The sequence below is a fragment of the Triturus cristatus genome, chromosome 7 (assembly GCF_964204655.1).
Source record: "Triturus cristatus chromosome 7, aTriCri1.1, whole genome shotgun sequence".
In the NCBI taxonomy this organism is placed as follows: Eukaryota; Metazoa; Chordata; class Amphibia; order Caudata; family Salamandridae; genus Triturus; species Triturus cristatus.
In genome coordinates, this window is record NC_140590.1 from 57,115,337 (window position 1) to 57,142,250 (window position 26,914).

Here is a 26,914-nt window from a genome sequence, read left to right on the forward strand (position 1 = left end):
CAACCTCGCCAACCTCGGACTCAAGCAACTGATCAACACTCCCACCCACTACGCCGGCCACACGCTTGACCCCATCTTCTCCTCCAGCAACCACATCTCCTTCAGCCACTCCACCGGACTTCACTGGACCGATCACAGCTGCATCCACTTCAACTTCAGGAAAACCACGACTCACCTCTGCCCGCAACAAGCCCCCCGTAGATGCTGGAGCAAGATCACCACGACCAGCTCACCACCTCCCTGAGCCAAAACCAACCCACCAACACTACGGACCCAAACGAAACAGCCCGCAACCTCACACAGTGGATCACCAACTGCGCCGACGCCCTTGCACCACTGAAGAACCCTCCAAGCAATCCCGACAGCAAGAAAGCCTCATGGGTCACCGACGATCTCAAAGACTCCAAGAAATCCTGCCGTACCCTCGAGAAAGCCTGGCGCCACGACTAGTCAACAGAAAACATGACAGCCCTCAAGAACGCCATCCGCAAACACCACCAGCTGATCCGCACCACCAAAAGGACATCATTCAGACACCGACTGGACAACGACACCCACAACAGCAAGGAACTCTTCAGCATCGTCAAAGAGCTCTCCAACCCCAGCGCCAGCAACAACGACATCACGCCATCGCAAGACCTCTGTGACTCACTCGCCACGTTCTTCCACCGCAAGATCGCCGATATACACGACAGCTTCGGCGCTCAGACTACGTACCCATCCACCAAACCAATGCCCCCCACAACCATCCTATGCACCTGGAACCCCGTCAGCACGGAAGACACCACCCACTCTGGCTACCCAGCCAACCCCTGCCCACACCACATCTTCAACAAAGCAGACACCATCATCGCACCCCAACTCCGGGACATCATTAACAACTCCTTCACATCCGCCACATTCCCGGAGAGCTAGAAGCATGCGGAGATCAGCGCCCTCCTGAAGAAAACCACCGCGGACCCCACAGACCTCAAGAACTTCCGTCCCATCTCGCTCCTCCCCTTCCCCGCAAAAGTCATCGAGAAAACCGTCAACAAACAGCTGACCACCTTCCTCGAGACGAACAGCTCACTCGACCCATCGCAGTCCGGATTCCGAGCGAACCACAGCACCGAAACCGCCCTCATCGCAGCCACCGACGACATCAGGACCCTGCTTGACAACGGTGAAACTGCCGCCCTCATCCTCCTCGACCTGTTGGCCGCATTCAACACTGTCTACCACCGCACCCTGACAACCCGCCTCCACCACGCCGGGATCCAAGGAAAGGCCCTGGAATGGATCACCTCCTTCCTCTCCGACAGAACTCAGAGAGTCCGTCTCCCGCCCTTCCGCGCAGCGGCCACCAAGATAATCTGCGGCGTACCCCAAGGATCCTCGCTCAGCCCTACCCTCTTCAATGTCTACATGAGCCCCCTCGCAGCCATCGCACGCAAACACAACCTCAACATCATCTCCTACGCCGACGACACCCAACTGATCCTCTCCGTCACCAACGACCCCGCCACCGCCAGAGCCAGCTTCCAGGAAGGAATGAAAAACGTCACAGAATGGATGAAGCTCAGCCGTCTGAAGCTTAACTCCGACAAGAGGGAGGTCTTCATCCTCGGACCCTCCCCCTCCGCCAGGAACGACTCCTGGTGGCCCCCTGCTCTGGGCACCGCCCCCAAGCCCACGGACCACGCACGCAACCTGGGTTTCATCCTTGACTCCTCCCTCACGATGACCAAGCAAGTCAACGCCGTTACATCTTCCTGCTTCACCACCCTCCGCATGCTCCGAAAGATCTTCCGGTGGATCCCCACTGGAACCAGGAAGACAGTCACCCAGGCCCTCGTCACCAGCCGACTGGACTACGGGAATGCCCTCTACGCTGGGACCACCGCCAAATTACAGAAAAGACTCCAGCGCATTCAGAACGCATCTGCACGACTCATCCTGGACATTCCCAGACACAGCCACATCTCTGCACACCTGAGAGACCTGCACTGGCTCCCCGTCAGCAAGAGGATCACCTTCAGACTCCTCAGACTCCTCACCCACGCACACAAGGCTCTCCACAACATGGGCCCCGAATACCTCAACACCCGCCTCACGTTCTACACACCTACCCGCCAGCTCCGCTCCACCAGCCTCGCCCTCGCCACCGTCCCACGGATTCGCAGAACCACCACCGGAGGAAGGTCTTTCTCCTACCTGGCTGCCAAGACGTGGAACTCCCTCCCCACCCCCCTACGACTGACCCAGGACCATCTCTCCTTCAGGAAGCACCTCAAGACCTGGCTTTTCGAGCAGTAGCGGCACCCCCCTCCCAGCGCCTTGAGACCCTCGCGGGTGAGTAGCCCGCTCTACAAATGTTCCTGATTGATTGATTGATTAATCATATCGGTTGGATTTGGCCCTCTCTGCAGGGTTACCCCAAATCTTTTTGCCTTTACCCTTCCTGTTTTCTGCACTCATTTTTGTTGGCTTGATGACCCAGTGCACTTTACCACTGCTAACCAGTGCTAAAGTGTATTTGTTCACTCCCTAAAACATGGTAAAATTGACGTACACCAAATTGGCACATTCAATTTACTTGTACGTTCCTAGTAAAGTGGCACTACATGTACCCAAGGCCTATAAATTATATGCCACTAGCAGGCCTGCAGCATTTACTGTGCCACCCACTTAAGTAGCCTTTTTAAATAGGTCTCAGGTCTGTCATTGCAGCCTGTAAGCAGTTTTAAACTGCCAATTCAACTTGGCAAAGTAAAGCCCTTACTAGGCCTTTTTAAATACATATAAGTTACCCCTAAGGTAGGCCTTAAACAACCCATAGGGCAAGGTGTGTTGTATTTAAAGATTTGGGTATGCAGTTTTAAGATTTTCAATGTCCTGGTACTGAAAAACTCCTACATTTATTTTTCGTTACTGAGAGACATACCTCTCCCTTAGGATAGCATTGGGGTACCTTATTACATTTAACCCCTTCAGTGCCACGCCCTTTCCCCCTCCTGTGCCGGGCGTTGCATCAGTGGGTGGGGTTCATGACAAGATAGTCTCGTCATGGGCACAGCGCAACCGTGCTCCATGACGAGACTATCTCGTCATGGGCACAGAAGAGGTTAATAAGCTATAGCTTTTGTTTGGTAGCAGGTAGAAATATCATGTTTGGTGTCTAGGGAATTGTTATTTAAAATTCTCGTTAGTGGTAAAGTTGGATTCGGAGTCACAATTCTGAAAAAGCCACTTTTGAAACGTTGTCATTTTATTGTCCTAAATTATTTGTTGCCTTCAGCATATTTCCTCAGTTACATGACTAGTTATTGTAAGAAGTTGGCCTGATGTATGAAGTCTTGTTCTGGCCTAAGTGTCCTGCAAGGGGAATATCATGGGCCAAGGTAAGAAGGAAGCCTCTGAACTTCAGTGGTATGCCCAACCTCCTGGATGCACCAGGCTTGGGGTCTCTAGCCTCTGAATAGAGCAGCCCTTCATCCCAATACACTCTATGGGTACCTTGAGCATTCCCTGCAGCCTCAGCAGCAGCCTGCTGTCTGAGGGGTTCAAGAGAGGGGCAGTCTAATTGAGCCTGCCTCAGATCTGCCCTTGAAGGTCCCCCTGTCCCAAGAAACTCAACCTGATCAGGTTCAAGTTCTTCTAGGACAGTTCCTTCAGGACTCTCAGAATCATCCTCCTGTGAGGGCTGATCCAGTGCCTGAGGCAGGGGGTAAGGCACAGCCTTTACCCTACTGCTCTTTCTCTTGGGTTGTGACTGGTCCATAGTTTCAGGATCCAGCACTTGTTCAGTGGTGCACTTTTTGGCCTGTGACCTGGTCACAGCAAGGACATGTGCATCTATCCCCAACATTTCTGCATGGGTCCTATACTCCACTTCAGACCAAACTGAAGTTTCAAGATCATTGCCCAGTAAACACTCCACAGGAAGGTCTGAACTAACAACAACTTTCTTGAGGCCAGTTACCCCTCCCCAGGAGAAGTTAACAATAGCCACACTATGGGAGGCAGTGGCATTGCTAGCGTTGGTCACTAGGTAATTCTCACCTAGTATGATCTGTCCAGGGTCCACAAAGGCAGGTGTCACCATAGTGACACTAGCCCCAGTGTCCGTGTAGGCCTGAGCCATTCTTTGGTTGATAAAAGGAGTCTGTCTGTACTTGCCCAGGTTACTGGGGCCTACAGTAGAGGACAAAGCTAAGTCCCCATCACAGATCAGAACAGCCTGAGTAGGTATTCTGACTAGGCCAGAATCCTCCTCAGTTCCCAGGGTTAACCCTACTACACCCTTTTGCTGGGAACCACCACTTACAGCTGGACTAGGGGGTACAGTTGCCTTAGGGGCAATGGTGGCTGGGAGCTTATCCTTTTTGGTGCACTCACTAAACCAATGTGAGTTGGACTTACAATAGTTGCACCATGGTTTCTTTTGGCCATCTTTCTTTTTATCCTTTTTGGGACCACCCTCCCCCTGAGCCTTTTGGGAGCCTGGTGAAGACTTCTGGTCTTTTTGTTTCTGATCATTACCCTTCTGGTCTGCCTTTTTCTGATCACCGCCCTGGTTCTGTTTTTTCTGCTTAACTCTAGTCCTGACCCATCTATCTGCCTTCTTTCCCAATTCTTGGGGAGAAGTCAGATCAGAATCAATCAGGTGTTGATGCAGTAGCTGGTTTTGACAGTTGTTAAGGATTTGCTCTCTCATGATCAAATTATACAATCCTGTATAGTCCTTAACCTTACTTCCCACTAGCCAGCCTTCCAGAGCCTTAGTGGCACAATCTACAAAGTCAGTCCAGTCCTGAGTCTGTGTCTTCTGGGTATCCCTGAACAACAACCTGTATTGTTCAGTGGTTAGGCCAAACCCATCAATTAGAGCACTCTTCAGGACAGTGTAATTATCTGCATCCTCATCACTAACTGTGAGGAGCTTGTCTCTACCTTTCTCAGAGAAGGAGAGCCACAAGATAGCTGCCCACTGACTTTGGGGTACCTGCTGTACTTTGCAAGCTCTCTCCAAAGCAGTTATCCATTTGTGGATGTCATCCCCACACTTGTAGGGAGGGACAATCTTGCTCAGGTTTCTATTATCATAGTGCCTGTCTCTATCCTTAGGGATATTGCTGCCACCAGTGGGTTCTGACCCACTTAACTTTTGCTCTCTAGCCAGAGCAAGCTTCTCCTTGGCAAGGGCAAGTTCTTCCCTCTGAATCCTCAGATTAGCTTCCCTCATTCTGGCTTCATGCTCCTTTCTCTCGGGGGAAGTCATTTCCCTGTGAGAAGAGGCATTAGAGATGCTAGAGACATGGGAGTGGATGGATTCCCTTGAAGGGGATCTGTCTCTCCTGCTTCTCTGGTTAAGCCCACTTGGGGTCTGTATGGGGGGACCCCATGCAAACTCCCATGTAAGCTTAGGTTAGCCTGGCTAAGTCTTCCTACTTGGCCCTGGCTGTCTACCTCTTCATCTGAAGTCCCATCTGACTCATCTGTGGTGGGTAGACCCTCCTTTGTACCTAGGGTACTAGCCTGTGAGGCCCTAAGAGTATCATACTCCTCTAGGAGTTGTACTAGCTGAAGGAGAGTAGGGGTTGCACCCTGTTTTAACTTTCTGGAGGTACACAATTGTCTCATCTCCTGAAAAGTTAGGGTATCATATCTAGAGGGGGTCTTTTTCAGACCTGCCCCTCCTGAGAGAGCATCTACTTGATCTCCTCCCAGAGACATGATCTAGTGAGGGTGTGGTGTGTGCACCTACCTACACTAGTTGTTTCTACTAAACCTCTCTGGTAGTTGTAGTCAGGGTGTGTTACTCCCTTCAACCTACAAACACTAAGTCCAGTAGGACTTAAGTATTATAATCTATGTTATATGTACCTAAACAATATCTGTGTGATCTTTCAATTTAGTATCTCAAGATTACAATGGTATTACAACAGCAAGCTCAGATCCCACCGCTGCCAACAATGTGATAAGTTGGCCTGATGTATGATGTCACTAGTTCTAGTGTACACCTTATATCAGTCGAAACAACCCTTATGGTGATTGGTTGTAAAGTCAACCTTATAGACCTGCTATCCTAGTGGTAGCATGGACAAGAGCAGTCTTAGGCTAAACTCTAAATGGCATGTGAAGCCAGCTGTGATACCATATATAATCCCTTGAGTACCAAATGAAATGACACCACAACAGATATATATATAAAATAAAGTGTATTTATTCTAGTCAAACCCTCAGCACTCTTTCATCCCTCCCTGCCCCAATACACTAAGGCCTGTCTGGGGTGGTGCTCGCACCTCCCAAGGCAGGAAACCTATTGTCCAAGCCTCCCTTGCCGGGATCGCTCCCAGCAGCAGGAGGTCAGACTTGTGTTGTGGCAGCAGCATCCATTTTGTGATGCTGGGGCTCTGGTTGACTTTAACCGGGTAAGTAGGTTACAACATGTCTTCTCCCTCTAGAAGGGAGGGATAATATCCTCATCCCCAGAAATGGGATGGGGGTATTATTCCAAAGTGTTAGACACCTTACACGACATGTTTTGATAAAGCCAAACCATAGTTACCATAACCATTTAAGATTATAAGGTACTTTAAGAGTATATGGTAGGCTATATCATAGAACAGCTATAAGGACATGGTTCCGAAAGCTGCAGACAGGCTCAGCTCATGCTAGAGCACCATCTCACATGTTACCAAGCACTCTGCCTCCAGGATTGTTAAGGCCTGCCATAGGAGTGGCTGATAGGTACACATGTGTCTATATATAAGGTAGGTATAGGAATACTACACCTAAGCAAGGGGTGATTACACTACCTTGCCCCAGCTGAGTGATCAGCCAGTTGTGTCATAATGGAAGGCCAGGCCAGGGGTGGCATAATACATGCTGCAGCCCCTGGTAGGCCTAGGGTACACCTATGCCCTGGGCACCTATGGTACACTGTACAGGGGCCAATAAGGTGATCCTATCCAAATGGGGTATGCACCTAAAGTACATAGTATCAATTTAGAGAGAGAACAGCAGGGCTGTAGGTCTGATTAGCAGGCCCACAGCCACATCGAAGTCGAAAACCAGTAAAGCAAAAGCAAAAAGTGGGGGTGAACATAGAAAGCAGACCCTACTCTCCTACAGTTGTACTCAGCAGTTGGTCTTTGTGCTTTCCTTCCAGGCAGCCATACAATATAGATATTGTGGATTAGCAGGATTGGCCATCTAACCAGGATGGTGGGGGGGGAGGGGGGGGGGGGGGGAAGGGGCAGAGCTGTGTACAAACCCACTTGCACTTCAAAGACTCTGCCTCACCACACACACAAAGTACTTCATACTAGCCTATTGTGCCCTCAGACATCCTGGTGACAGGGAGGCAGGAAATCCAAAACACTTAAGGGGAGTGGGGTGCGGGTTGAGGGGGAGAACTCCAGAAGTTTCTGCCACCGGGTATAAAACTAGGACCCTCACACCCTCTATTCATTTCACTTCCGAACCTGCAGAAATACTCTGAGGACTGCCCTGCTGCCTGAAGCCTGCCTTGTGCCCTTAGTAGACTGCCATGATGCTTGAGACCAGCAGTGACTCCAAGAGTTAGTTGGCTGGCCTCAGGGACAGAAAAGGCTCCAATCAGCTTGACCCCGCATCTGGACCCAGCCTGAGTGAATCCTGACCCTCCAAGTGGTTTGCACCAGGCCTGGACCCTTGGATAGCCAAATCCAAAACTTGGGACTCAAAATATTTTCAGCTAAAAAGTGTTCTGAGAGGAGACCAGGACCTACCTGCTTGCAGATATGCCCAATGTGCATTGCTGTAGCTCCCGCTTCATTCTTCTCCACAGCAGGAAATCTTGTTCAGTTGCTCCTTGCAGAGGGGTCTCCGGCCTCGTGGAGCACTAGTTGACTACAGCTTGCAGCTTCGTCACGCTGGAGATCTTCGACTTCCAAAAAACAGACTAAGGCCCATATGTATGAAACTTTGGTTTTGCGATTCTCAAATAGCGATTTTTAGAGAATCGCTATTTGAGAATCGAAAAATGCTATGTATGTAGGATTTGCAAATAATTTCGCGAATCCTACATATTCCTTAATTGCGAATTGCAAATTCGCAATTAAGGAATACCTCTTTGAAAAATGCAAAAATATGCATTTTAGAAAGAAATCGCAAATTACCAGCAACCAGTAGTTGGTGGCAATTTGCGATTCCTTAAGGCCAAATTGCACTTTTTTGGTGCTTCTTACATTGCATTTAAGGAATCGCAAAATTTGCAATTCCTTAAATGCAATTGCAAAATAAGGAATAGCAAATTTTGCGATTCCTTATTTTGCACGCAGATTTGCCTTCATACATACCACTTAGCAAAATTGCGATCGCAAACGCCGAAATTCGGCGAATTTCGGCGTTGGCAATCACAATTTTGCTTGATACATATGACCCATAGGGTCTTATGTACAAAGTATTTTTGCGGTGGCCAATAGCGAAAATGCTTTTACATATGCTCAAAGCACAAATTTCGATTCAGTAAATTATTACCGAATCACATATTGTGTTTGCAATTAGGTATTTGAGAGGGGCATGTTCCAAACACCAAATCTGAAAGAGGTGTATTAATGTTTTGAGATCGAATTCTGGTCGCAAATACTTGAACGAGGTGGTAACCCATTTGCAAATGGCAAGGGGTCCTGACAAAACCCCTTCCCCTTTGAGAATAGAAAAGAATACATTTCTTACCTGTAATCCTAGTTCTCTTCCAGGGGAATCCTTATCAAAGACATAAGCGTTGACTAGTCCCACTCACATGCAGGGACCCCGGAGCACTTTTTAAACAATTATAATACATTTCTTAATAAAGCTGCTGTAGGACTAGCTGGCAATGGCTTTTTAGCTAACTGATAAGATAGTACAATGCATGAAACAATCCATCTGGAAATTGATTGTTTGTAGGAGGCTAGACTTGTGCATACTGGACCAGTGATCTGATTTCTTGATAATTCTGTTCTTGTCCAAGTAGAATTTATTTCAAAACCCTCTTAACTTCTGTTATGAACCCCAACGTACCCCAATATAGGCCTAAGTAGTTGCAGGTCTTTTACCTACATTTGTCCCACCATTGTTCTACATAACAGGTCTGGCGTTTACTTTTTAACTAGTTTGGTGCCGCATAAATGTTGTTTGGTTTTCTCCGAAAACTAGCCACATTTATTATGCATGAGGATTCTCAGTATCACAGCAGGATTACCATCTTCTGCATAATAACTCTGTATAAGGAACAACCACTATCATCATCCTCGGCTGACATGTCCACAGTACCAGGACAGATCTAGGTAGAATCCCTGATCGTACCTTTCAGGTATATAAGAACCACATCTTTGCTAGACAGGTCAGAGAAAGACTTCCATGCTGACATGCTGTCACGAGACTCTGAAGTCCCTGTACGCAGACACTCCAGCACGCAGCACTCTGAAATCCCTCGCGGGGTGCCCAACTCAAGACCAAAATGGGGTCCTTTGCTCTCTCACATCAGGTAATGGGGTTGACTCTTTCCTAGGGGGATTCTTGAATATACACCTACATACATGCTAGGTACATTTAGGTACATCTAGTTAGGGTTTGCATCGTAGGAGTACTCATGATGATGCCTGCATATATTCATTGTTTTAGCACCATGGTAGAATTCTAACTTTTATTTTCTCTGTTGGTGTTTACAACCATATATATCTGTGTCTGTCTAATGGTTGTTGCAGCACACGTATTTTATACTAGAATTACACTGGTTCAATAAACGCTTAATGAAAACCTCCCCATAATTTGTTCTGTATATCCCTCTGAGAGCAAGTGAGCACAAGTGACTAAGCAAAAAGTACTTTACTGTTTCCACGATCCCTGAGGGGTCAGGGCTGTCGTGTTCGATAGTTTCCAGACACTATTCGCTCCTTGGTAAGGGGACACATAATGGCACTGTGTGCTAGCTGGTCTGTAGGGGAACATATCCTGTGGGGGAAATGCATCTTGTGTTATCAGATTGAGAATGCAGTTCAAAATCCTTTGACATCAGGCAGAGGACACCAATCCCATAGTTTATGTTGTCCAAACCCAAAGATCCTATATAGAGTTCTAGGAACTACACGACATGGAGCCGCCAAGGTTGGTTTGGTTCTTATTTAACTGTCAAATCTGAGTAGTTCAGTCATGCTTTTCTCAGAGACCCCTACTCACATTTACCCAGAGACGTCTGGAGTGGAAAGGGAATAATCTGCCACAGCTGAGTAGGCATACCCTATGTATTGGCTGTAGGTATATTCAAGCTTGAAAGATTATAGTCCCCTACATTGCGCATAATCCTTTTTTCTTTTCCATACTTAAAACATCCTTGAAAAATGTCTGTCCAATATGAGGCTGCATTAAATGAGAATGCAGGGTAAGATGAACAGGAATGTGCAATAAACATTTCAGAAAACGTCAGAAATAAACTTACTTTAAAATTAGCAGATTTTGGGGTCCCAGCACTGTTACCTTCGTGGTTGAGGCACATGAGGCATACAGAACAGAGGTGTTCTATTCTTGGGCCAAATTCCCACCTATAGACGCATGTTCAGATACATTTCATTCTTATATCGCGGATAAGATACCAGATGAATACTGTCCATAAGAGGACATAGAAGTTCCGATCACTTACCAAAAGCATATAAATTGGTTTAAAGGCACCCTCCCACACACCACAGAAAAAGTGAGACTCAGTCTGCTCATCAGAGACAGAGCACCCTGGTCAGTCCTAGCTGCCTACACACCATATCCAGAAATTGATACATTGCCAATAGCAGACTTACGTACACTTCACAAAGAAATAATTAAACTTTATAGAAATTGAACACAGTTCATTATGAGAACTCTCACACTTCAACCTACAAGGGTTACTCCAGAAGAACTACTACAAGGGACTGCAACTAAAATCACCCCCACAAACACTGAATGCAGTTATGGGAAGCACAGAAAATAGTACATCTAGATTCTGTGTTTACACACACAGGCCCACAAGAAAAACACAGAATACAAACAATCTGCTTGCCGATGGGGATAGCTCCCCAGATAGATGATTGTACCACTTGGGGTACAGTTTTCGCTGCCATCTATACCAAGACTAATGGCATCCCTTCAATAGCAGTGATACCAGTAGTATTAAGACAAATACAGAATGAGTACGGGGAAGAGCCTGCCCTGAAATTAGGGATGAAATAATAGGTCATTTTTCTCAGGTATCTACAATTATCTTGGCTAACATAAAAGGGGAGGAAGCAGCGGTGGCTAGACGCTAACGCCTGAGGAAATGCACTCCTGCACAACAGGAGTGAGAATTACCAAAAATGATCAAAGAAACCTATGTTTCATTGGGTAGAGATAATTTTGGAGCTCACCTGCGAAACCACAAGTAATGGGTAGTCCTTAAAAGGATAAATCCAAGCAAGCACTTGATTCCTCTTAAAAGAAAAAGGATAATAAACAACAAAAAAATTGAGATAATCGATCACAATCTAGGGGTGGGTCTCTTCAACATGAGCCCTCTGACCGGAGGTATAACCTTAGAAAGCATGACATTATTAAAAAACCTGACAGTTATCAGGATACTGATACATGTTCCTCTCAACACAGATCAGGAGAGCAAGCAAAGTCAAGAGATACACATCGCATTTCAGATTATAATATCAAAAAAGATGATAAATCAAAATCCAAACCTCAATTTAAAAAGAAGGCAGTAGGCCTCAAAATAAGAAATACCCAGGCTACTGAGTATTCAACTTCTGAACGGGGAATGGGATCTGACGATGCTAGACAGCGTAGCAGAGGTAACAATAGCTCACCAGAACCTGATGGAATTTCTGGTGACAGCGGCGTTGAATGAGCAAATCACGGTGGAAACACCTGATACATGGGTAAGTGTCTCATAGCACTCTATGTGGAGGGGGACATATCCAGGAACGTGAAGGGTCTCTCTTGGGAGAACCTGACTTTTGGATATGATATCCTTTTGGCTGAAAAAGATTGGCCACCTGAGTTTGTTTTGGACTGCCCAAAATTAGAAACAGTAATTTTACCGGCTTTCTCCAACATCGTTCCAGAATCACAAACATTAGTACGCGCAGGCGTAGGCGGTAGCACTAGCTCCTGCATTACACCGCAATCAAGTAGGGTGGAATGCTAAGTAACCTCATCATGTAATCTCAGTAAAAACTACTCAAACTTCACAGACAGTACGCAATAAAACATGACGCGAAAAAGCAAGTCAGGGAAATCTTACATCAACTTGAATACCAAGGTGTGATAGAGAATTGCACCTCTTCCATGAACAATCCTTTGTTTCCCATAGTCTAGTTTTGTACTATAGGCATTTAAACATAGTGCTGCATTAATGAATAACATTGTGCGGAAAAAATACAAAATACTAGATATCTCAAATGGATTCTTCCACCAAAATATAGCACCTGAGAGCAGCTATTTTACTGCTTTTTTGGCCCTAAACTCTCACCATCAATTCTGCATTTTGCCGCAAGGGTATAAGAATAACCCTGGTTTTTTTCAGCAAGAGTATTAGAGTTACTTCAACATGTTGACGAGGAGGCATTATCCTATGTAGATGATATTTATCTGAAGGATAATGAACTATTGGATCATTTGACCAGGCTGAACAACATAATTTTGGAGTTTGCCTCCGAGGACTACAAATTAATCATTAAAAAAAAAAAAAATCAAGAATTGCCCATCTTAATGTCCTATTTTTAGGATAAGAGCTCTCAAGTGAGGGGAAAAGTCTAGCAGCTAATTTATTTGAAGAATGTGCAATGGTTCAACCTTCTAAGACTCTGAAAAACGTACAATCCATTTTAGAATTCCTAAATTTTGGCAGAACATACATTTTAGATCACGCAGAAAAAGTAAAACCTTTCTACGCATTAATTAGACCAGATGTTTCAGTTCGAAATTGGACACAGGAACATACAGAAATTCTCAGTTCCCTACAAGCTGACATGATAGCTTCCATAAACTTACACACACATGTAAACACCACAAATTTAGCAATTCGTGTAATCGCGGGTCAATCCAGGTACACTTACCTTACCTTCAATGAAGGCGAAACAGTACAAGTCATATTTGTACACAGACACGGAGATGCGTTTTGCATCCACTGAAATTATTCTGATAGCTGTACAGACTGCTGTAGGGAGAGAAAGCGCACTGATCAGGGGAAACGAATAATTGTCATAACTCCTGTACCAACCTTAGAGGCTGTTACTAAAGCCAGCGTTCCAAACGTGAAAGCACTGCATCCAAGATGGATACAATGGGCAAATTCTCTCACTGCAACAGATGTAGACTACAAATTTGATTCTACATTAAAAACACAAGCATTCTTGCAGTACGAACAAAGACATCCTCTCCGTAATTAAATAATGCCTCCAGATCAGTATGAATACATTATTTACACTGACGGTTCCACTCAGCCTGCCGTAAGAAGTTAACAACAATACAGCACAGCTTGTGCGATTGTAAAGGGACGTATGCGGGATCTCATGTTCCATCCTAGCAATACACAGACGCAGCCTCTAGGAGACTGAATGGCGCAGCTGGCAGAGATAAAAGCCCGGATACTGGCACTCAAAAATACAGATCGAGAATTCCCCACATTAATTGTGTGCGATTCATTGTATTGTGTCCAGTCTTACAATGAATATCTTTACTTACGGGGCCAGAATGAATTTAAAGATTCAAAAGATTGCCCAATAAATAATAAATTACTTTGGGAACATGTGCTAGAGCTGAAAAAGGCCTTTCCATGGGCTCTTGTGATTCATACACAGAGTCATCAGCATGTTTGTGTGCATGATGAAGCGAATTTATTTGCTGATGAAGCAGCCAAGGCGTCAGTGCAAACTGCTGCCGCTGCTGCAATCCCTCGTTCTAGCACAAGAGTAGACGGACAGATAATGGTAGCTGTCATCGCTTCGCGTAGAAACAGCACAGCCTTGCCAAAAGGTTTTCCACTCATGGCCACCTCAATCACCTTTACTGATATCAGACAGACCTCTCGCATGTGTCTATTTGGACCACTGCGGCCCCCTACAACAGGGCTTACAAGTACAACTTGGTGGCAGTGGATTCATGCTCTAGATTCCTGTCGGTTTGGCCTCAGCCCTCGGCTGACACTCAAACTGTTATAATGGATTTGCAAGTCTTTATAGGGACATACGCAATTGGCACATTGCATTCTGGTAGAGGCCCTACGTTTAGCTCTCGGGCTTAAAAAGAAGCCATGGGAAGTTTGGTTGTTGCATTGCGGTACTCCTCTCCGTATCATCCTGAGGGTAATTCGATTGTGGAGAAGAAAAAACACAACTTAAAGCAATCCTTAACAGCAAGGGTATTAGGCTTGGGTGGTAGTTAGGTCAATCACCTATATGGGGTCCAAAGGGCACTTAATAACATGCCAAGATGTTCCCGAGGAGGCCGTACTTCATATGAGGTCCTGTTTGGGAGAAGAATGTGGCTACCCAACCTTGATTGTGGCAGCACAGTGGCGGATGAAAAAAGCATTTGACATCACTGATCGTTTGGATGTTTTACAAGAACTACAAAGCCATGACCAAGTAAAGCGCACCAACACTGGGGAAGTAAAATCAGTTTCGGCAAGGCCTGCCTGGGTCCCAAAGATCGGGAACCTGGTCAGAGCAAAGATTGTAAACAAAAGAATTTTGGCCATTTTACAGAGCACCTGTACTTGTCCTGGCTGACGAAGGAACAAGAACAGTACTCCTTTCGCCTCTTGCCTGCAAAAAATAAAAGAGATTTGTCTCCATTGATCTGATCAAACCACATTATGTGGTCGATACCGAATAGCAGGCCGCGTGGGCTTCTGGGTAGCCTCCGATGATCTCTTGCTACCATTCAGGAGGTTAAGACAGAAAGATTAATAACATTTGAAGTTCTACTCTACAAAGTAACGGAGTTGCCAACAATGGAATGAAGCTCGTGCCTATTGAAATTGAACAACAACAAAACACAAATGAAACAGATCTCAATTCGGCATAATACGACATCTATGTGAATATGTCTCACGAGTCATCTGCCAGTTCAACAAAACCTGCTCAGCTACTAAAGATAGATCGAACAGCGTATGGTTACTTCATCAATTTTTACATCTATTCTCTGGATCCTAGTGAACATGAGTCACCACTAGCTTCTGTTCCCCTTAAAGAAAAAATATTTAAACTCTACCTTTGGCTAAAAAAGACTCACTTTGTTTGTCCCTGGCTACAGCTATAGATGGCAATTGGTCTACTTTTCCTAGTCTGGATAGGTGTAGTGACTGTCTTTTTCCTGCTTCTAAATGGACATTATCTTCTAGAACGCTCCGCAGTATACTATGTGAACTTGGTACTCAAACCTAATACATCATCTCATTGTGAACTAAGAGACCTGTCCTTTGTGAATAGTACAGCGGTTCCGATTCCTGAAGGAATAGTATGGGATAAGGTTCCATATGATGTATTTGGTCCCACTGAACTTTTGAAAATATGACAAGTATTTAACATTTCTTTGAATGATATCACCTCCAGTACATTCTCTGATAATTGGGACTATGAAACTGTGAATAGTATGCTGCCTGATTTAGAACAATCCGCTGCATTCTCTAAAAATGAGTTGTATGGTGATACATCTGATTTTGATACCATGTACTGTTACCAACATTATGGTCATCATTTCCTGCACAGAACGATTATCCCACGTAATGTTTTTATTTACTATAAATGGGAACATTGCCCAACACAACCGAAAGGTAGTTCACAAACGTTTGCTTATTTTTCCAGGTTTAACACATCAGACATGTGCTCATAATATTATAGGGTTGCACCTACACCTGCAAAGAAAAATATGCTTACCAACACTAAACAGATATACTCTGCATCGTTTATTTCCCAATTGCCTGAACAGGGTTTCAACTTATGAAAAGACACAATAGACATAAAATCAGTCTAGGGGACTAAAGAATGGCAGGTTCATTGAAATGAGGCATTATTTAGAGCATGCCTCATACCACAGTAAATTATCTTTCTTAACGTAACTGTGTAACAGACTTCCTGCCTTGGGTTAGCCAAGATCAAGGACTTGAACACACCTCTGATTTCCTTGCTTTCACACTTTGAGAGATGGAAAACCTATACACAACATACTGAGGATACACTTTATGACATTTTACATGATGGTTCATACAATTCATCAGACCACAATTGGAAGGGATGGTTGGTTTGGCCTATAAACACAAATAGGTATCAATCAAGATTCAAGGGTACCACCGAAGGGTTTCGTAACCATAGGCCTGACTTACGCTATGTACAACAAGAACATATGGGGGTGGTGACATCCTAGTGTCGGGAAGTTCTCTAGAGTGGCTAAAAACCCCAACACTGTCCCAGGTGAAACAACAATTGTCCTTACTCTCTCACGACATGGGTCTTAGGGAGGTTTTGCTAGGTCCCCATAAGCCATGTCTGAAACGCTTCTTATACGCTATTTACAATGAGGTATGGAAAATCTCTCTACAGGAGGTTGCTGACCGATTGCGTGAAATTAATAGGGTTAACCTACAGAAGGCTTTGACAATGGCATGGCCACACTATCATCCAGGATTAATTCACTGGGCAATATTGTGTAATTTCCATTCTTCTACATGGGCAATCGCGGTTACGATCCATTGAATTATTAAGCTGGACGCTACAATCATTGCGCTCTGGTCATGTGCCTTGGTGATATATCAACAGCACATCTGTTTTCTGTTTATAATTTAAAAGAAAGGCAGACAACAATGGCACCGAGAGATGCAGAATACACAATGTTGCACATTGAAAAATTAGACCAAATGCCATTCACCGTGGCTGAGTCACCTTCCACAGAATGGTTAATCCATGGCCATATAACATTGCCAGTGACAACATTCCAATTTCAATATTGTCTACAGTACCAGCAAGTAGGCAGGTATGAAGCGTTGGGTAGGTAATACATCCATGAAGCTAGGGAATTACCTTACAGATTTAAATGCAGAAATGGGGACACTGAAGTCTCTCAGCGGTTCAGACTATGAGAATTAGTTAAGTGGGTCTCTAATTTGTCAGGATATTATGCTTCACAGAGCTTGCAACGCTTTGATTGCAAAGCTATCTTGTCACTTGAAAGGATCCCCAGCTAACGTGATTCATCCAGTGTTCAAACTACTCTCGAAAGGGAGTTATTTGATGTTGAACGATCAAGGTTGTTGTGGGATGCTGCCAGGCATCGCATATCTGGTCACAGTAAGTTGCAGGGTTACTTGTTGTCTTGTTTCCACTGACCCACACAGTCAGGGAGGCAATGCTTTGGCCTTCGTTGAATGTTTCCCTCATACAGTTTGATTCTCTGAGCAGACTGAAAGCCATACTTTTACAGAAAGATGTGGTCCTAACTTCGGCTCGAGAGACCTTTGATCTTCAGGTGGCAAGGTCTTCAGCTGAGATACAGGCATTAGTCCGAACAAACTTCTCGCTCCATTTTGGGGAAATAATACATCTTATCTCTCTCAAGTCTGGTACAAGCGGGATAGCACACATATTTAAGAACATAGGTTCTGGGCTATTAAGCACCTTTCAAACGATCTTCTGAGTTATTCCATCTTTGATACACTCCATATTGGGAAGCGTTTTTGAAGGGCTTCTGCTGATCCCGCTACTGGTAGTGGGTATCCAGATTTTAATTTTCCTGCTACGCAATGGACATCCGAACTTCCAAAGAGATGGAAAAAGCGCACTAGCGACGAAGTTGCCGTGAACGGATGATACTCCAATCTAGGTACACCTTGGCTTCGGAGGTAAGCGTGCATTGGTTTCGGTCATTCAGATCAGTCTGGGTTGACTGAATATTGTCTGTACTCCGCTGCTTATTCTGAGGACACAAATGCGTATTGGACATCTAACACTTCTATTGGTTGTGCCTCCGGACGTGGATGTACTGCTGGCCCAGTTAAAGGCCCATGTAGTGCAGTGTCCTCAGAATATTCCAATCCTGATGTCTGCATTCTTAGAGCCACCACGGGATGTTGGAATGGACACCGGCTCTGTACCAGGCTTACAGGCATCAAGTGCTTCCTCAGCAATGGCTGTGGGAACTGTAGAAGATCACCTTTACTCCATTCACCTGATACAAGAGGTATTATAGGGACCGTCGTCTGTGAAGCCAAGCAAGAGTGATGTTGCTTCTCCCACACAGGACACAAACATTTGGCTCTCTGTGTGCTGGGAACAATTCGGCCTTTTTTCGAAACAAAACGAAATTGGAATTCGAAAACATAATTTTGTTTTTTTCCACTTTTGCTCTCACTGAGCACTATAGCTTTCGGCGTGCTCAGTTGGTCTAACAGTATGATGACTTGTATAGCTTTTTTTTTTACATGCTTTTATACTTTTAAACAGGCATATTTTAGCATTGGTTACTTTGTCATCCAGTCGGATGAGGAGTGGGTGTTATGAACCCCAATGTAGGCCTAGGTAGTTGCACAACCTTTTACGTACATTTGCCCTACCATGGTTCTACACAACGGTTTTGGCACTGACCTTTTACCTAGTTTGGTGCCGCATAAATGTCTTGTGGTTTTCTCCGAAAACTAGCCTAATTTATTATGCATGAGGATTCTTAGTATCACAGCAGGATTACCATCTTCTGCATAATAACTCTCTATAAGGGTCCCCACTATCGTCATCCTCGGCGGCTGACATGCCCACAGTACCATGGCACATCTAGGTAGAACCCCTGATGGTACCTTTTGGGTATATAAGCACCACATCTTTGCTAGGCAGATAAGAGGAGAAAGACGTCCATGCTGACACGCTGACATGAGACAGTGAAGTCCCTGAACGCGGACACTCCAGCACGCAGTGGTCTGACATCCCTCACAGGGTGTCAGGAATAGCGATGTCCAGCGCCTGCCTAGCAAATAAACTACATTTCCCAGAAGGCAAAATGGGGCCGGAGCCAGCGTCTACAAGTAGACGCGACGCCCGTTCAGCAACAGGCGTGATACTGAACAATTGTTAGCTCTGTGGCATTTTGGATCGGCCCTGGTGAGCGGGATCAGAATCTCCAGGATTTACACGGCGGTGAGCTAACTGCGGCACCTGGCAGAGCGTGCATCGGCACTGAGGCGTGGGACAGCGACGAGTGAACCGCGGCGCCCGGCTGCCTCTGTTGGGAGCACAAGCTGTGCATGGGACAGCGGTGAGTCAACCGCAAGGTCTATATTTCGGAAAACACTAAGGGCTTTTCTGAACTTGGCCACTGCATTTTAGTAGGTTGGTGGAAACCCTTTTTACGGGATAACATACTTTGTTTATTTTCATTTTGGGAACAGCGTTATTTCACGTAATTCTGGATAATTGCATTTCAAGTGGCCCCCGGACGGAGCAAGCCACGATTAGCATTCTTCACAAAGTTCTTGTGTCTCAACTGGACTTCCTTGAAGCGAGACTGGCATTTTAGTTTTCACCTTTGCAGCCTTTTTCAGTTATAGTGAGCAGGAGGGAAACTTGAGTTTGGGTGTGCTAGGCACAGGGTTATAGCCGTGCTGAAGTACGAATGGGGATGTGTGTGGTCTCATGCATTGTGTTCTGTTTTGTAGAACTTATCCACCAACAGAGACTGGTTGTTCTCAGTGGCTAAACGCAGGCTTGCTATAGTACTACAGTGGATAAGGTATTTATGCCCCCAATTAGTAAGACTTCATGAGAGTAGCATTATTGAGTAAGTATATTTGATCTGTGTTACCTTTTGTTTTACAGGTTCTCCTCCCTGCTGTTCCCAACCCTTCCTTTACCTCACTTGATCGCCCTACTACTCTGTAACTTTTCAGTTGGAGTTTGGGGATGTCAAAGGGATAGACCCCTTATTGCATCATCCGGACCCTGAGGAGTAAAAGATACTGACACAGGATGTCCAACTCAAGACCAAGACAGGGTCCTTCGCTCTCTCACATAAGGTAATAGGGTTGGCTCTTTCCTAGGGGGATTCTTGGCGATAAACCTACATACATGCTAGGTACATTAAGGTACATCTAGTTAGGTTTTCCATCGTAGGAGTACTCCTAATTACTGCCATGTATCTATATGCCTGCAAATATCTATTATTTTAGTATCATGGTAGAATTCTACCTTTTGTTTACTCTGTTGGTGCTCATAACCGTATATCTCTGTTTCTGTCTTATGGCTGTTGCAGCACCCGTATTTTATACTAGAATGACGGTGGTTCAATAAATGCTTATTGAAAACGTCTCCATTGTTTATTCTGTATATCTCTCTGAGAGCAAGTGAGCACAACTGACTGAGTGAAAAGTAATGTACTGTTTGGATTAGTTACTTACCTGTAATCCTAGTTCTCTTCCAGGGGTATCCTCATCAAAGTCATAAGCATTAGAATATTCCCACCCAGGCGCGGGACCCCGGAAACACTATATTATATGTGCCCCATATATATATATATATATATATATATATATATAAAACATACAATTGCAGCCTACTAAACCCCAGAGCTGAATCATGCCATAAGGATTCTCTACCATACATGAACAACATGCATTAGAAACAGGAGAAAACAATAGCAAAATTTGTTTTAGAAACTGTTTTAATGCTCAGCACACAGTAGAAATCCTCACAAATCACTGAAAGTATAGGAAGCTCCCAGGCTGCATTACAAACACCCAGTCTAAAACGACTGAAAAGCTAACTTGTAGCTGCATAGCAATAAACTGACACCGTGCCTTTAAGGCACACCTGACCCCTAACTTCCCATCATGTCTCACGGGTGACAGTTAGGTCAGTTGTTCTTTGCGGAGACTGAAAAAGCCATGGCACAAAGAGTTAACAACATCTTCAAAAGAGAACCATCCTTTGCCCGTGAGGAGGGAGGGTTGCTTATGACTTTGATAAGGATACCCCTGGTAGAGAACTAGGATTACAGGTACGTAACTAATCCTTCTCTTCCAGGGGATCCTCATCAATAGTCATAAGCATTAGAATAGAATAGCGAGCCTCACCTCATCTCCCTGCGGGCAAATGGGAAAAAAAACCCCAGAAAAATGATCAGTAGGCTTGGAAAGAAAAAACTAAGCTACCCAAATAGATTGCTCAATGAGGCTTGGCCTACTTAGTGAGCATCAGCCCTGGAATCAGATTCTAGGCAGTAGTGCCTCGTAAAGGTATGAACCGATTTCCAGGTTGCCGCCTTGCAGATCTCTGACATTGGGACGTCATGCAAGAAGGCAACAGTGGCCGCTTTCCCTCTAGTGGAATGCGCCTTAGGAGGCAACGGCCTTTTCGCCAGTTGGTAAGCTAAGGTAATGCAGGACACAATCCATCTGGAGATGGATCTCTTAGCGGCTGGGAAGCCTGTTCTCATGGCGCCATAATTAACAAATAACTGATCTGTCTTCCTGATGCCCTTGGTACTTTCTAAGTGGAACTTAAGTACCCTCTTGAGGTCCAAGGAATGAAGCGACCGCTCAGCCGGGGTCGCTAGAATTGGAAAAAAAGAAGGAAGGGAAATGGACTGATTCATATGAAAATCAGACACTACCTTAGGGAGAAAAGATGGATGCGCTCTTAAGACCACTTTGTTATGGTGAAAAACAGTGTAAGGCTCCTTGGTACAGAGCCTGGGTGTAATGGCTACCAGAAAAGCAACCTTCCAAGACAAATGCTGCAAGGAAGCTCTATGGATTGGCTCAAAGGGCGGGCCCATCAATTTGGAGAACACCAGGTTCAACTCCCACGGAGGAGAAGGGTTTCGAACAGGGGGATAGACCTTCTTCAACCCCTGTAAGAAGTCCTTGACCACCTGCATTTGGAAAAAGGAGGGCTGACTAGGAGATCTCCTGTACGCTGTAATGGCAGATAAATGGACCCTGATAGAAGCATGCTTTAAACCTCATCTTGCTAAGTACAGAAGGTAAGGGAGAATGACATCCTCCTGCCCCTTCGTAGGATCAAGGTGATGTTCTCTATGTGAGAAGTTGGCCTGATATATGATGTCACTAATTCTAGTGTACACCTTGTATCAGTCCAAACAACCCTTATGGTGATTGGTTGTAAAGTCAACCTTATTGACCAGCTATCCTAGTGGTAGCATGGACAAGAGCAGTCTTAGGCTAAACTCTGTATGGCATGTGAAGCCAGCTGTTATACCATTTGTGATCCCTTGAATACCAAATGAAAGGACACCACAACAGATATATAAAAATAGAATGTATTTATTCTAGTCAAAATACCCTCAGCACTCTTTATGAGATTCGAGGTAAGTACAACACAGTCTTATTTAAGCATACATTAAGTCACACAGGTAAGTAATACAGTTAGGCCCTAGGGGCCAAGCAAACCATATACTAAATAAGTGGTATAAGAACCACTGTCACGAACACAGGATAGGCCTAGGGAATCGCTGGGGCTACACTATACTACCAAAGGTTAGGAAGTGGGAGGCCCACGGGATTCAGGTGCAGAGTGGAAACACTCACGCGTTATGCGTAAAAGTCAATAGAAATAGTTATAAGAAATTAAGAGTTTTAGGACACTTCTGGAATAGCTAGGAGTTCGAGACTTGGAAACTAGACCCTAGGATAGTCAATACCCTTGTGAGCATCGGAGTACTCAAGTTACCTAGCCAACGGGCTGCGGGTGCATAGGTGGCTGTAGGAGAGTAGGGTCTGCTTTCTATGTTCACCCCCACTTTTTGCTTTTGCTTCACTGGTTTTCGACTTAGATGTGGCTGTGGGCCTGCCAATCAGACCCACAGCCCAGCTGTTCTCTCTCTAAATTCATACTATGTACTTTAGGTTCATAACCCAATTGGTAAGGATCACCTTATTGGCCCCTGTACAGTGTACCTTAGGTACCCAGGGCATAGGTGTACCCTAGGCCTACCAGGGGCTGCAGCATGTATTGTGCCACCCCTGGCCTGGCCTGGCCTTCCATTATGACACAACTGGCTGATCACTCAGCTGGGGCAAGGTAGTGTAATCACCCCTTGCTTAGGTGTAGTATTCCTATACCTACCTTATATATAGACACATGTGTACCTATCAGCCACTCCTATGGCAGGCCTTAACAATCCTGGAGGCAGAGTGCTTGGTAACATGTGAGATGGTGCTCTAGCATGAGCTGAGCCTGTCTGCAGCTTACGGAACCATGTCCTTATAGCTGTTCTATGATATAGCCTACCATATACTCTTAAAGTGCCTTATAATCTTAAACGGTTATGGTAACTATGGTTTGGCATTATTAAAACATGTCGTGTAAGGTGTCTAACACTTTGGAATAATACCCCCATACCATTTCTGGCAATGAGGATATTATTCCTCCCTTCTAGAGGGAGAAGACATGTTGAAACCTACTTACCCGGTTAAAGTTAACCAGAGCCCCAGCATCACAAAATGGATGCTGCTGCCACAGACACAAGTCTGACCTCCTGCTGCTGGGAGTCCTTCCAGCGAAGGAGGCTTGGACAATAGGTTTCCTGCCTTAGGAGGTGCGAGCACCACCCCAGACAGGACTTCGTGTATTGGGGCAGGGAGGGATGAAAGAAACTAGACACTGCCTGGGGCACACAAGGTGTCCCATGCATAGTCCAGTTCAAACCGGCGCTGGGGCACTCCAGCCCCAGCTCTGGCGCGAAACTGGACAAAGGAAAGGGGGTGTAACCACTCCCCTTCCTGGTCCCACCCATAGGAGGGACCTTGCAGGTAGCCCAGCCCACTAACCCAGTATAACAGTACGTAGCTGAGCACTGCAAAATTAGATTATCCTTAATCTGCAACTTGAACAGAAACTCTGGACCTTCGACATTCGACCTCAGGAAGAAGACCGAAGAATCTCCCTTGTGGCCAAGGAGTGACCACCCTGGGCAACCAGGCACCATCCAGCGACCGCTGCTTGCTTTGCGACTGATCCTACGAGGGACGACTGCAGAAACTGACCAGCGCCGAGACTTCCAGACACCTCTGACCCAGATCCACATCTACAGCAAAGCTGAGACCCGTGGAGGCGACGAGGGACGTGGGACTGGCGACTTGGGAAAAGTGGCTAGTAACTGACTAGCTCGACTTCTGAGGCTTCCTCGAGGCTGTGCTTGGGGAATTGAGAAGCCCCCATCCCGAGCACCATCTGCAAAGAAGATCAGCTCCCCACACTTCACGTGTTCTGCGTGGGGCCCTTCTGCACCTGAGTTGCTCGACGTGTTGTCCGGTTGCTGGCCCGTTGGCTAGTGACCTCTGCGACGACGAACCTTTGATTTCACCTTGCTGGTCCGGCTCCTCCAGACTGGCACTCGCTCCTCTGTGAAAGAGAAGCACCCCAGACCTTCCTGGTCTGCACCAGAAGCAAGTCCTCCATTCTGTGTGGGTTCCGCTTGCCAAGGCTTGTTGGGTCCTAACTCGACATCGACGCCGCCGACAGCAAGAGCCTTCGTGGGACAGCTCGCCTCCTGGTCCTGGTCGTCCTCGACATCTCCAGATACCCGTGGCTGCTGCGACAAGCTTCACCTCTTCACCTGCATCTGCACGACATCGCCTGGTTCCTTCCTGGTTCCTTCCCGGCTCCTGGCTGGTGACCTAGACTCTGTCCCTTCTGCTTGCAGGTATCCTTCCTTCTTGATTCCATCCTTGGGATCCACCGGACACTCTTCACTGACTGCCTGTCAGCAACTTTCCTTCAGGCATCCATAGGAGTCAACGACGAAACCCGACGCACACCTATGCACCCGCAGCCCGTGGGCTAGGTAACTTGAGTACTCTGGTGCTCACAAGGGTATTGACTATCCTAGGGTCTAGTTTCCAAGTCTCGACCTCCTAGCTATTCCAGAAGTGTCCTAAAACTGTTAATTTCTAATAACTACTATTTCTATCGACTTCTACGCATTACGCGTGAGTGTTTCCACTCTGCACCTGAATCCCGTGGGCCTCCCACTTCCTAACCTTTGGTAGTATAGAATAGCCCCAGCGATTCCCTAGGCCTAGGCCTATCCTGTGTTCGTGACAGTGGTTCTTATACCACTTACTTAGTATATGGTTTGCGTGGACCCTAGGGCCTAACTTTATTACATACCTGTCTGACTTAATGTATGCTTAAATAAGACTGTGTTGTACTTACCTCGAATCTCATAAAGAGTGCTAAGGGTATTTTGACTAGAATAAATACATTCTATTTTTATATATATCTGTTGTGGTGTCCTTTCATTTGGTACTCAATGGTATAACAGCTGGCTTCACATGCCATACAGAGTTTAGCCTAAGACTGCTCTTGTCCATGCTACCACTAGGATAGCTGGTCTATAAGGTTGACTTTACAACCAATCACCATAAGGGTTGTTTGGACCGATACAAGGTGTACACTAGAATTAGTGACATCATATATCAGGCCAACTTCTCACAGGGTGCACACAAAAACATTCAATTTCTACAATAATGAGTTTGATTTAACCCGTGGTAAAGTAGTCTTAGAGCTGGATAATGGGTTAGACACCCTATTGAGTTTGATCAATAAGTGAATTGCGCTCATCTGGGCTGGGGATTTTAATGTTCATACCTGCCCTTTGTCTGCTACTCGGGTATGTGGGGTAATCAACCAAGGAGGGGATATTTATATACACTTCACACAATGATTATGGTGGAGCCCTGAATTTAATGAATGCTAAATACCACTTAGAACTGTTACATTGTGCCCGTGAGATTAATGGAGACCAGATTTCGACCTGTGTAGGCAGGAATGCTTCATCTATCATTGATCATGTGTGACTTCTACTAGTGTCAGCAATCTATGCTATACTCTGAGGGTAGCTCAGCTAGCATTGAGCAACCACAACTATATCGTAATGACAGTCTTTTTTGGGGGTAGAAAGGTTGAAGCCCTTCCAAGTTTTATAGTTAACAATCGGCCCCATAAGACCCAATGGGGTACGTATTAAATGGGATGGAGTGGATTCCACTAAAACTTTACATGAAATTGTCATCAAGTGTGGCGAAGAGATTTTTTAATATCTTAATGATGATGTAAGCTTCACGCAACTGATACATAATTTTTCTTTTTTTTAAGTTCAAGAAAAGGTTTATTGAAAAGATTATGATCATAAAAACAATACTTCATATATGCAGTTATTTGTTAATACATAAATACATGAAGGTGTAATAAAGAACAATAACGATATATAATATCCATTAAAATAGTAAAAGGATAATATAGAAGATGATCTGAATACAAGCAAAGGTTCCCAGAAATCGTAAATAACAGTACATGTCAAAAATACACAAATAAAATATATATATATATATTAGAAAATGATAAATTAAACATAATTATAAATAAACAATAGGCGGTCAAGGAGGCTTGGTCACTTCTTGTTGTGAGGGAGCAGGTAAAGGAGTTTTCTTCACGGTATCGTCTAGAAATTGTGTTAGTGGGCCCCAAAGGTGAGAACGTTTAGTAGCATGAGAGATAGGATGAACGAGTGCTGTATCGAGGCGATGATTGTGACATACAGCATACCACCAAGCTAAATAGAACAATTTAGAGGAATCTTTCCAGTTTTTTTATATTTGCTGAAAAGCTACAGCTATTAACAAATCAGTAAGTGGTAACTGGGATTGACTTGTTTTCCAGTCTGGTGTTAAACTACCTAGGAAAATGTTTGTAGGGGAGAGTGGAATTGTGGTGTGAAATATAGTGTTGATTTGGTGCCAGACCTGTTTCCAGAATATTAAAACATGTGGACATGTGAAAAGCATATGATGGAGATCAGCATGAACCTGGGAACATGCCCAGCAAGTGTTGAGATTGGTGTTGTGTATTTTACGTAGGTATGTGGGGCTAAGAAACAATCTGTT

The 26,914-nt window shown here is 45.2% G+C and overlaps 1 protein-coding gene across 6 annotated transcripts in view; it reads right to left on the reverse strand.

Moving 5' to 3' along the window:
• Window positions 1–26,914, reverse strand: part of LOC146808798 (uncharacterized) — a 741,989-nt gene that overhangs the window by 420,179 nt on the left and 294,896 nt on the right. For 2 of the 6 annotated variants that reach the window (XM_085615610.1, XM_085615611.1), the window contains exon 5: window positions 13,083–13,183. The exons of 2 other annotated variants lie outside the window; for them this stretch is intronic. In XM_085615610.1, the coding sequence (XP_085471736.1) occupies window positions 13,083–13,183 (101 nt within the window). The remainder of the gene's footprint in view (window positions 1–13,082; window positions 13,184–26,914) is intronic. 2 more of the 6 variants (XM_085615612.1, XM_085615613.1) reach the window with 2 other exon arrangements.